The following is a 13,183-nucleotide window of genomic DNA, read 5'->3' as shown; positions in this document are numbered from 1 at the left end:
CACAAATTAATCCACAAAATGGAAAGAGGAGCATTAAAGATGAAATTTGTGGAAAGAGGAGCACGGAACATGGAAGGAAACATGGTGTAGTAGATAACTATTTTCTTTTTTATTCTGTTTATGTTATGTTATTTATTTTTTATTTTATTTTTTATTTTTTTGTGTTGAGAACATCTATTTAAAATATGGATTCAAAATTTGATCATATTTATAAAATAATGATTTTTTAAGATTTTATAATAATTGTAAAATATTTATTAAATATATTATTAATTTTTTATTTTTAATTATTTGGACAAAATTGGGGTACTACAAGGTTTAATACTAGACGATGACCACCAAATATGAGAATACAACGTCAAACATGTCAAACATGTCACACAATAGACAATTTATTACCACTATCTGGTCAAACACTCAAGTTTGTACAAATAAAAATTTATGATACTGAAAATGAGATCCAAAACAGAATCCAAAGATTCAGGTAAGCTTATCATCTATAAGTATTATGTTAGCCTTTTTAATATACATTTTATCAATTGTATTATGTTCAGTAAACTTCTATAGCAACAAAGAAAACACAAAATTGAGTATGCGATTTCATAAAGTTATCAAACAATCATTAATATATATATACGATTTCATCATATATACATATATATATATATATATATATATATATATATATATATAGAGAGAGAGAGAGAGAAATGTCATGCTAATTTATAATGTTTTTAATTTAAAATATCAATATATCAGATATTTTTAAATCTTATGCCTTAGAAATAATCGCATATGTCCTATCACATTTTCGATACTATTTGAATAAGTACTAATAATTTGATATTATAAATTATGAATATATAGGAACAACAATATTGATCAAGAGACAATTCAAGAGCTAAGTAACATACTCTACCAATACAATATACATGCTCAGTCATTTAGAATGACAAGATAACGATTGCAAGATAATCAAGTGCATGATTTGAAACTACGCTTGATTTCTGAAAGATCATTTGATGGAAGATTGTATAACCAACCAACTGTGTTTGAAGTGGCTGCACTAATAGTTGATGATGTGGATACGGGTTCAAAAAGAGATTTTATAATGGAGTTACAAAGTGGTAAACTAAAAAGGATTGACGAGTTCCATACAAGTTATCTAGCATATCAATATCATTTGCTATTCCTTTACGGTGAAGCTAATTATAGACCAAAAACTAAGTGTTAAGCAGAATTGCCTTACAATACGAGAATGGCTTGCATATAGAATTATGTCAAGAGATCATGAAGCACACACAATAATAAGATCAAGAAGATTACTCCAACAATTTTTGGTTGATGGATTCACAATGATGGAGGGACAAAACCTCAAGTGAAAAATAAACAGAGCAATAACCAAGCTCAAAGTTCAAATAGGGGTAAGAGAGTTGTGTTACCTACAACATATGTCGGTAACCATCGTTACATGGATAACTTATACTTTGACGGTATGGCTATTTGTAGCTATGTTGGATTTCCTGATCTTTTTATTACATTTACATGTAATCCTAATTGGTCAGAAGTCCAACGATTGTTGGCATCAAATCATTTAAAAGCTAATGATCGTTCAGACATAATTGCAAGGGTATCTAAAATGAAGTTTGCTGAGCTACTAGAAGATTTCACAAAGAAACGAGTTCTTGGAAAAATACTTGCATGTAAGTATTCTTCTTAATATTTATAAATATTTTATATGTTGTAAACTTATATGCTCATCATGTGATAAATGGAAATTATTTACCTTTGTAGATATGCACATCATTGAGTTTCAAAAGCGAGGCTTTCCACATGCCCATATATTGATCTTCCTTCATCCATCAACAAAATACTCAGTACCAGATTATATTGACAAAATAATTTCATCTGAAATTCCAAACCATGTCGGTGATCCAGAATTATACAATTTGGTCAAATCATACATGATACACGGGCCATGTTGTTTATCAAACCAAAAAGCACTGTGGACAAAAGATAGAAAATGTACAAAGTTCTTTCCCAAAAATACCAAGATAGTACAATTGCTGATCAAGATGGATTTCTAGTGTATAGAAGAAGTCATAATATATGAACAGTTGAGAAGAATGGCATCCATCTAGATAATTGGTTTGTTGTCCCATACTACCAATGTTTTCTTCGTAAGTATCAAGCTCACATCAACATGGAAAGATGTAATCAGAGTACATCAATCAAGTACTTATTTAAGTACATCAACAAAGGTTGTCATAGAATAAATGCAATGATAGTGCCAAATAGATCATCTCCCGAAGAATCAGAAATTGATGAGGTTAAACAATATCTAGATTGTAGATATGTGTCACCCAGTGAAGCGTGTTGGAGAATTTTAGCTTTCCCAATACATTGAAGAAAATCAGCTGTTGAAAGGTTATATTTCCACTTAAAAGGTGAACAATCAATTTATTATCATGATTATGAAAAATATTAATAATGTTATGCAAAAACCATCAGTTACAGAATTCATGTTCACCCCATGGATGGAAGCAAATAAGATATATCCTCAAGCTAGAGAATTAACATATAACAAATTTGTGTCCAAGTTTGTATATGTTAAAAGTAAAAGATGTTGGAAACCATAGACTAAAGGGTATACAGTTGAAAGACTTATATGAGTTCTTCCATGTACAGGAGAGTTATATTATTTGAGAATGATGCTCACTCATGTGAAAGGCCCACAAATTTACGAAGAAATAAAGACAATTTCTAATGTTATTTATGATAGCTTTCAAGATGTCATATCCAATTTCTAATTAAAATAATAGATCTTATGTTAGTTTTACCCTACTTCATTGAAAAATTCTATGTTATTAGATTTGATGCTAAATGATGAGGAGATTCAAAATTTAACCCTCGTTCAAATTGAGAAACATTTGCAAAATAACAGAAAGGTCATAAAAGAATACAAGTCAATTCCATATCCAAAAGGATATGTAATGATACAATTGAGGAATAGACTTATTTATGAAGAACGTAACTACAATGTAGCAGAATTTTGAGAAATTTCAAACTTTGTACGCTACGCTTACAGGTTAGTTGACAAATTTTTTCAAATAAACTTGAATATAATTTTTATTCAATATTTTTAATTTTAATTATATTGATTAAAAATAGATTAGTAAATTGTGATCTTCCTTAAAATCATGAAAGTTGTCGAGAAGCAAAAGGGGAGAGTATTTTTTTCTATACTGCTACGGTGGCATAGGAAAAACATTTATGTGGTGAACATTAGCTTTAAAATTACGTTCACGAAAGCAAATTGTGTTGACATTAGACTTAAATGGAACAGCATCACTATTGCTACCAGGTGGGAGAACAATACATTCAAAGTTTAAAATCCATGTTCCTACCTAGAGTTGTTTACATGTAATATAGATAAATGTAGTGATCATGCATAATTACTAAAGGCAACACAATTAATCATATGGGATGAAGCACATATGGCTCATAAGTTCTGCTTTGAGGCACATGATAAAACATTGAAAGATATCATGAGTGAAACTAAGTTCAAAAATACTATTTTTGGAGGCAAGGTTGTAGTATTTGGTGGAGATTTTAGGCAAATTTTACCGGACATCCCAAGAGAAAGCCGATTAGATATTGTTAATGCAACAATTAACTCTTCCTATATTTGGGATCATTGTCGAGTGTTAAGACTCACTAAAAAATGCATTTATTGCCAGCAATACAAAGACAAAATATGGATGAACTCAAACAATTTTCAGAATGGATCTTAAAATTAGGAGATGAGAAGCTTTCAGAGCCTAATGACGGTCATGCAAAGATCCAAATACCACCAGAGTTGACAATCACAAACTTCAATGATCCACTTGAAGCAATTACTCAAAGCACATATCCAAATTTAATCCAAAATTACAAGACTAAAGATCTTTTGCAACGTAGAGCAATTTTGACATCAACAATAGAGATTGTTGATTCAATAAATGAATATGTGATGAACTTAATACCAGATATTATTATTATTATTATTATTATTATTATTATTATTATTATTATTATTATTATTATTATACCTTTATTTATATAATCATAGTTATTGAATTATGTATATATTCAATTTATATCATTGCTTTATTGCATTAATTATAGGAGAAGAAAATGAGTATTTAAGTTCAAATTATGTTGATTGCTCAGAAAGTCATGGAAATGAATTTTTTGATATCCTTACATTTGAATTCTTGAGCACATTTACTATCTCAGGTCTTCCAAACTATAAAATAAAACTAAAAGTTGGAACTCCAATCACGCTTTTGCGAAATCTTGATCAATTTGAAGGTTTGTGTAATGAAACAAGACTTATTGTTACAAGGCTTGCAAATCATGTGCTCAAAGCAAAGATAATTTCAGCAAAAAATATTGAGAACTTGATATATATCCCACAAATATCTATGTCACATTCTCAATAACCTTGGCATTTCAAGCTAATTAGGAGACAATTTCCAATAGTTGTTTCCTATGGTATGACAATTAACAAATCACAAGGACAATCATTGGATAATGTTAGGATACACATTCTTATACCAGTTTTTAGTCATGGTCAGTTATATAGAGCTATTTTAAGAGTTAAAAGCAAGAATGTGTTGAAGATCATAATACATGACAAATATAAGCAAGCATCATATGCAACAAACAATGTTATATATAAAGAGGTTTTCCAATCTCTTTGATTTGTAAGTATATTATTTCCGTTAATTATTCTATAAGCAGGCTTAAAAAAATATACAACTATTTATATTGAAAGCCTTTAAATGATCAACATAACCTATAAATTTAGGTCATCACTCACTTAATCAACTTTTCAATTAGTTAAAATGTCTTGCTCAATTATTTTGTAATTCAATATTGTACTTTAGACTAATTTATTGAGTATTCTATGATGGATATGCCACATTAATGCTTTACCATAGTATACATAAATTTAATTTAACAAATATGCTTAGTTTTTAAATAAGGAATCCAATTAGCAATTTGGATTTTTTGAGTGGATTTTTGTAATAGGAAGACAATTTTCAATCATTATTATTTTGCTGAGATGAGTCATCAAGTTACAATGAACATGTTATAGAAAGAATCAATTATCAAGAGAATGTTGTTCAACCATTAAAAGTTAAAGTATATTATAAATTCTATTTCTCACATTCTGTTATCTTATTAAAGAATCAAAATACAATTGAAATTACATCATAAGATCATATTAATTAACATGAAAATCATGTTATAGGGATTCGGTGCTAGATTATGACCCTTGATGCAAAAAAAGATAAGAAATAAAGTTGTCTTTCGACATTACAGAAGTTATTGATGATACATTAGTAATTTAACATCAATAACCAACCTGCGATTGATAATGTATGTATGAAGTTTGTACTGTAGATTTCTTTACATGTGAAACATGTTTTAGTAAACTTTGATTTATTATTATATGTCTTAAATAAAACCATTCAAATTTTATTATTATGATGGTTTCATTGTAACTTGGATACCCTTTGTCTTGAAAATTTGTTTTCTACAAATCAAAATTATTTGGTATACTCCAAAGCAACCACAATACTATCACTAATGAATTTTCATGAAATTATAACTCTCACAACCACAACCACGTCATAAATTATTTTGTTGTAATATTAATAAGTTTAAGTACAACTTATAATTAACTTCATTTATTTTATTTCATTTATTATAAAAAATAATTAATTAAATAAAAATATATAAACGATGTGCCACCCGTGCGATAGCACGGATATTATACTAGTTAAAGAGTAAATTTGACGAGAGCAACTCTCCTTAATAACTTTTTTTTTAAATTAAATTTTACTGATCTAAAATTTAATTATTTTGATATTACATATATTCCTTATACAAAGAACTCCATCATTTTAATAAAACAATACTTTTTTTTATAAAATAAGAGTTAAATATGTTTTTAGTCTCTATAAAATTTCATCTTTTCAATTTTAGTCTCTATAAAATAAAAATATAATTTTTAATCCCTACAAAATTATCCAGCAAATAGTTTCAACATCTGCTAAAATGAAATATGTTTAATTTTTCTTAAACTTTTAAATATTTGAACAAATTTTTACAAGTATTTTAGAATATTATAAAAAGTTCATCCAAAAAATTTAGAGAAATTAAATATAAATTTTTTAAATTTAAAATTCTCAAGTTAATAGTAACAAAAATATTAGACCAACAATCAAGTTTTGACTTTATTTTTTATAGATAAATTTTTTATAATGTTATAAACGTGTGTGTTAATAATATGATTCAAAAATATAAATTGAGATTTTAGTAGAGATTAAAACTACATGCATAATAATTTTATAGAGATTAAAAAAATATTTAATTTTAAAAATAACTGTTATTTTTAAATTTTATTTACTTTTAATTTGAAGAAATTGCAAGGTACCAAGATACTACAAATGTCACCTTAGTTAGGTTACAAGTCTTAGTGACACATGGCTAGCAATCCATGATTGTGCTCCCACCGTTGGCTATAAATCAAGCTACACACAACACCAAGCCATGCAACTAAGTTTTCATTCATCACACTTCTCTATAGCCAAAAAATGGCCACTTATGCAACCGCTTTGTTGCTCTTACTTTCTTTGGTAACTACAACCACCACCTTTTGCCTCCAAGAAATGGAGGTACTCCAAATGGCCCAAACACAAGTTTCAGAAGCCATGAGTTGGGTTGATAACTCCATGAGATTGCATGGCTTAGAAAGCATGAGCATCTCATCAAATATATCAAGTGTTTTGGCTCTAAGAGATTGTGCTAAACTCTATGAAGAGAGTGAGTTTAGGCTCTCTCACATGGTGTCTAAAAATAGTAGTTACACTAATGATGATGCTCTTACATGGGTAAGTGCGGTGATGACAAATCATAGGACTTGTTTGGATGGATTGAAGGAAAAGGGGTATTTCCAGGGTCACCAATTTTTTTTGGGTAGAAACATGTCAAGGTTGCTTGGCCAAGCACTTGTTTTGTATTCGAAAAACAAAGTCAAAGGTAAAGGTAATAGTATGTTATTTTGACTTATATATGGTAGACTTTGTTTATTTATTTTATTTATTGTGGTCCAAAACTATATAGCATTTATTGTTCTCTTTTACCTTTCCTATACTTTTAATGAAGTTTTTTTAATTTGTCCGTAAAAGAGAGGGTGCCTTGTCTTTCTTTACATTCTCAAAACTCGTTTTTTTTTTTTTCAAACAACTTTTGATTTATTGGTAGAAAATATGCATAGTAATTGGTGTATATATAAACTTTGATCATTAACTAATATCATCTGCGTTCTGCCAGTGAATTTAATGCTCACATAAATGAGAGGAGTTGACACTCTCCATAGTGTGTTTAAAAAAAACATATTTCTTCTAGTAAAGCGTAACACTTTTTTAAAACTTTGCATTTTGAAAACGTTGAATTATAGAAAATTAAAGCACTGCATTTCTTTTAAAAATATAGAAAAAATCTATATACAAATGAGAGAAGGATGTTGTAGTCCACGAAGTCCACAATTAAACATGTTTTTATAAACACAATATTTAGGTGCATTCTGTGTGTCATAATCGCATAATTTTTAGGATTTGGAAGTCGAGTGCGATGTATTAGTCGGCCATATTAAGCGTAGCACTTAGTGTGTTGGTTTGTTTGGAGGAAAGGTCGAAGGGGAGAATGTTAATATTACGATTGATTGTCAAATCCAATTTGTTGTTTTTTAAATGTTTATTTGACAATGTAATGGCGTCAAATTATGTAGAGTACCCATTCCTCTTTTTAATGAAATTTTTCCTTATAAACGAAAATTGCATTTTTTTTTGTAAAAATATTTAGGTACATTTAAAAAAAAGTAACAAAGTTGGTTGAAATATAAAAATATGTTTCACAACAAAAATTTGAAAAAAAGGATATCACAGTTTTAATATACTTCATATTAAAATTTTAAATTATCTTCTGATAAAAAAACGTTATCTAAATTTTTAAGTTATTTTTTCACACACATATAACATAGATGTTTGTCTTGTAACATGTACAAGCTAGTTTGTATAGTTAGATTAATAAATTTTACATGAAAAATTTAGTAATTCAATAGAAAACAAAAACTAAGCTTGTGCATAGTACACTACTATTTTGTTTATGTACCTTGATCAAATATTTACCATATTATATATATATATATATATATATATATATATATATATATATATATATATATATATATATATATGATTAATATCAGTTAATATGAACAATCTTTAATAAAAATCATAAAGTACACCATTATAATTTTTAGTAAATTTTAATAAAATATTATAATTTTTCGCTTAATTATTATTACTAATTATATAATTCACTATTTTAAAATCGATAAAGGTTGACCTTTCAACGTTTTTGGTAGTCTATATCAGAAACAACTTAAAAAATTCAAATAGATCTAAAAAATTAAAATAGATGGTATATATATAATATAAATTTTAAAAATATTTTTTAAAGTTTTTTATATTTTTGAAAGTAACAATTTGATCATTTATATTTGTTGTAACACTTAAATTTTTAAATTTAATTCAGTTTTCACTTAAATTCTTTAACTTTTTATTTTTTTTTTAATTTATCTCTTAAAATTATATTTTACTTTCATTAGTAGTCTTTAAGTCATATTACTCATACTATTTTTCAAGTGAATTTTTCAAGTGAAGTGAAATTAATAATATTGATTATGTTCATAAAAATTTTGTTTCCTAAGAGATTAGTATGAATGACTTATTGTTCTAATATTTTGTAGAATTTTTAATAATAAAATATTTTCAATTGCATTAGTGATTCTTTAAACTAAGGCAAATGACTAATATTGTAAATATGATTTAACTTAAATAATTAAATTAAAAAAATAAAATTTAAAAAATCTAAACAGAAATTAAACTAATTTTAAAAAATATAAAAATTCAAACTATTATTCTTTTTAAATATAAAGATCCTTTATAAATTTATAATCTAACATTAAATTTTGTAAAATATACATCCAACAAAAAATTATTGAGCAGTATTCCACTTGCTCAATTGTTACACGTGTATGATTTGATTTTTTTTATATATTATAACTAATGTATTATTATTATTATTAACTCAACCTATCTAATTTATTAAAGAAAGTATTATAAAACAAAATTTTAATGGACTGCACACACATAAGCGGTGCGGCGTAGAGGCGAGCTTATCAAATTATACTTGTCCTTCGTGGTTTTTGAGATTTGTCCTTTTGTACGTGTTTGAACTTGACTCTACATACATTTGGGAAAGGATAGCTACAACATGCTTAATTTTAGTAAAAGAATTTTTAAGAATGCCAATATTGTTACGGAAAACCAGAATATTGTTCTTTAGTGTATGGGAACAAACAAAAGAAATCAACAAAGCTGACTGGAATATGCATTTAAACTCATTATTCGTCTGCCTTATTAGATGACAAACACTTATGAAATAGTATACAGTGATTTTGTCAGAAAGAAATGAAGTATATAGTAAAAGTAAACGGATAAATTCATCTCTAAAATAATAAAAGTAAACTGATAAATTTATCTTTAAAATTGTAATTGGTTGTTGAATTAATTTCTAAATTTTGATATATATTATGAATAATTGTAATTGTATATATATTAAATATGAACAAAATAATTTATAAAAGATTTACATTTTATAAAAAAATTAATCTACATTATGATGATATTAATATGAGATCAACTTACATCGATTTTGATTAATATTTTATAACTACACATATGTCACATTATTGTCTTTAACTATAAAAATTTAAATATAAATTATTTTGATTTTGATTTTACAATTTTTGTAATGTATTTATTCTGAATTAATTGTTTGATGTGAATAATTTAAACGATCAAGTTAACTATTTCTCATTATAGTAAATGAATAAAAATGCATACTTATAAATATTAGTTACTAATTACCGCATATACTTTAGATGGAATTCGGATGTGAATATTCACCTAAATAAATACTTACTTCAGTTACAACCAAAAAAAAAGTTTGAATTTTAAACCAATTAAAATTAATCATTGTACTATATCAAATTTGAAATTTTAAAACATAAATATATATATATATATATATATATATATATATATATATAATTAATTCATGTAATTATGTTTTTTATTTTAATTCTGATAAGTTTTTTTGTGTGATTTTAGTCTTTGCAAATAATTTTTTATTTGTTTTTGGTCATTGATCTTTTATTTTAGTACATACACAAAAACAAAAAACAAAACAAAATATTTTCAAAGACAAAAATTAAACAAAATATTTTTAGAAAGACTAAAACTTAAAAACACATATTTGCAAAAATCAAATATATATTTAAGTCTTAAAAAAATGTTAGTAAAGTACACCGGACAATTTTAATTGATTGTAGACAACTTCATTTCTTCATAGTTATCATTTTAAAACTATTTTTAAATAAGAAAATAAAACCAATTATACTTTCTAATTTTTATGAAATTATTTTTTTGTTTTCTATAATACACTTCAGGATTTATTATTTATTGATTTCTTTTTGTTTGGTGACAATTTAGCAATTTCTATAAGATATAGCAAAATAAATTTACACTAACCTTACACGAACCTTGATATCACTTGTTATTTCCTTATTTGTTCTTTTCTCAGCACCACCTCAGAGAATTACAACTTCAGAAGAAAATGATGGTCTATTAGAATCATGGGATCTAGCAAACAATAATGCACACTTCACAGTGGCACATGATGGATCAGGAACCTACAGAACAATCAAAGAAGCAGTGGATGCACTTTCTTCAATGGGTCACAACCGTCCTGGAAGAGCAATTATATATGTAAAAGCAGGAGTGTACAATGAGAAAGTGGAGATTGGAAACAAATTGCACAATGTGATGTTTGTTGGAGATGGCATTGACAAAACTATTGTCACTGGAAACAGAAATGTTCCTCATGGTTATACCACTTTAAACTCTGCCACATTTGGTAATTCATTTCCACCGATTATCAATTTTTCTATTAATCACTAATTTACATTTTGAAATTTTAGATACTCATAAAATTAGACCTTGAACTTAATGAAATTTTAAAATGGATCTTGAAATTTCAAAATTCTCGATTAGATTAGTCTCTATGAGAATATTAAAAACTGATTAGTCCAATGCTTATAAATTATTGAACTAAATTGGTAATTTAGGCATTTATTTGTTCAAATTTATGAAGCAGTGATTTGGATAGTTTTATGGAATAAACAGTTTCATTCCAATAATTTATGGAACGAAATTGGTGATTGATTTAGTCATTTGCATGTTCAAGTTTACGAAGCATCAACATAGACTCTAGATACAATATTGTCAATCACACTTCGATACTAATAACAAATTGAGATTACAAAAGTCTTTGATTATAACCACATGTATCACAATTGTCTGGGCATGAGACATGAGAGATACGACTTTAAAATGAAGTGTTTGTGTTACATAAGTTTGAATAAATATATGATTGAAATCAAATCTGTTCCTAAAAGGTTCAATTTGCTAACTTGATTTGTATATCATATATATGAAACAGATGTATCAGGGGACGGATTTTGGGCAAGAGATATGACATTTGAGAACACAGCAGGCCCCGAAAATCACCAAGCAGTAGCACTCAAAGTAAGTTCAGACTTGTCAGTATTCTACAGATGCAGCTTCAAAGCCTACCAAGACACACTTTATGTCCATTCAAATCGCCAATTCTATCGCGACTGTCACATATACGGAACAATCGATTTCATATTCGGCGACGCAACAGTCGTTTTACAAAACTGTGACATCTTTGTTAGGAAACCAATGAGCCAACAAACTAATTTCATAACAGCACAAGGAAGAGATGATCCTAACAAACCAACTGGAATTTCAATCCAAAGTTGTAGGGTTAGGCCTTCATCTGAATTTTCGATGTTTAAGGATTCTATTAAGACTTTTTTAGGAAGGCCTTGGAGGAAATATTCAAGGACAGTGTATCTTAAATCTGATTTGGATGGATTGATTCATCCTAAAGGGTGGGGTGAATGGGAAGGAAATTTTGCATTATCAACTTTGTATTATGGTGAGTATATGAACACAGGAAATGGTGCATCTACACAAAATAGGGTTAATTGGCCTGGTTTTCATGTGCTAAGTAGTGCTAATGAAGCTTCACATTTTACTGTGAGTCAATTTTTGCAAGGGGAACATTGGATTCAAGCTTCAGGGGTGCCATTTTGGTCTGGAATTTAAATGGGGAATTACTTTATATTTTATGAAATTAAAAAAATATCCATAATATATGTACTAATAATGTTGTGTAAAATAGTATGTTATCTTAACTGTGCTCCTTAGCAGCTGTCACAGTGTGTTATCCAAAAGCTTAAATTTTGTTTTTTCTGACTCAATTCAAGAAGCTTAATCTTAATATGCAATTAAAAGCTGTAATATTCATATATATTGAGTAAATTAATATTAGTATAATTATAAATGTCTACTGTATATTTATTTCCTATTTTTTATATTAATTTTAGGCCGAGTGGGAAGGAGTTCCTCCTTCAAAGAAAAGTGGGAAGAATAATCAACTAAATAATTGAGCTTATGGTGTTAAATATATATATTAAGTGCCTTAAATAAACACTCGTTCTTTTCTTCTAGGCAACAATAAGTAGAGAAATTCTACTGTACATATGAAATTTTAAATTTATTATAAAAAAATATTATTTTTTATTATTTAAAAAATTATAAAATAATTAAGTTTTATTGCTGATAATAATGAGTATTGAATCTTTCTTATGATAAAATATAAAAAATTAGTTTTCTTAAAAATGATATTTAATTCATTGATTTAGAAAACAAATATATCAAAAGTTTTTAATTACCATAAAAAAATTCCACGATATTTTATTTCATTATTACTACTTGGTAGATTGTGTATAAAAAGAATCAGTTTGGTAATTAATTTCTTTTTTGACAAAAAATAAATGCAAGTAGCTGAGTAGGGTTCTTGAGAACTCTGTTTTTTCACTATATATATATATATATTATTTTTTATTAGATCC

At 26.8% G+C, this 13,183-nt stretch overlaps 1 protein-coding gene and 2 pseudogenes across 2 annotated transcripts; all 3 read left to right on the top strand.

Annotated features, from left to right (window-relative positions):
* Positions 1 to 344: 344 nt before the first annotated feature.
* Positions 345 to 2,810, top strand: LOC101510625 (uncharacterized; annotated as a pseudogene).
* Positions 2,811 to 2,861: 51 nt separating this feature from the next.
* Positions 2,862 to 4,745, top strand: LOC140918636 (uncharacterized; annotated as a pseudogene).
* Positions 4,746 to 6,607: 1,862 nt separating this feature from the next.
* Positions 6,608 to 12,579, top strand: LOC101510950 (probable pectinesterase/pectinesterase inhibitor 36). Of its 2 annotated transcripts, none has more exons than XM_004506928.4 (3): positions 6,608 to 7,092; positions 10,765 to 11,097; positions 11,683 to 12,579. In XM_004506928.4, exons 1-3 carry the CDS (start codon positions 6,648 to 6,650, stop codon positions 12,372 to 12,374), a joined length of 1,470 nt encoding a protein of 489 aa, XP_004506985.1. In that variant the 5' UTR covers positions 6,608 to 6,647; the 3' UTR covers positions 12,375 to 12,579. The 2 variants fall into 2 exon arrangements, with proteins under 2 accessions (XP_004506985.1, XP_012573085.1); XM_012717631.3 differs by having other exon boundaries at positions 6,608 to 7,098.
* The last annotated feature ends 604 nt before the right edge of the window (positions 12,580 to 13,183 follow it).

This window comes from Cicer arietinum, chromosome 6 (assembly GCF_000331145.2).
Source record: "Cicer arietinum cultivar CDC Frontier isolate Library 1 chromosome 6, Cicar.CDCFrontier_v2.0, whole genome shotgun sequence".
NCBI lineage: Eukaryota > Viridiplantae > Streptophyta > Magnoliopsida > Fabales > Fabaceae > Cicer > Cicer arietinum.
The sequence above is the reverse complement of the archived record's forward strand: the minus strand, read 5'-3'. Positions and strand labels throughout refer to the sequence as shown.

Coding starts and splice junctions, on each gene's coding strand:
- LOC101510950 (XM_012717631.3), top strand. CDS start 6,648: ATGGCCACTTATGCAACCGCTTTGTTGCTCTTACTTTCTTTGGTAACT. Junction 7,099..10,764: donor AAACAAAGTCAAAGGTAAAG/GTAATAGTATGT, acceptor TTCTTTTCTCAG/CACCACCTCAGAGAATTACA. Junction 11,098..11,682: donor TTTAAACTCTGCCACATTTG/GTAATTCATTTC, acceptor TATATGAAACAG/ATGTATCAGGGGACGGATTT.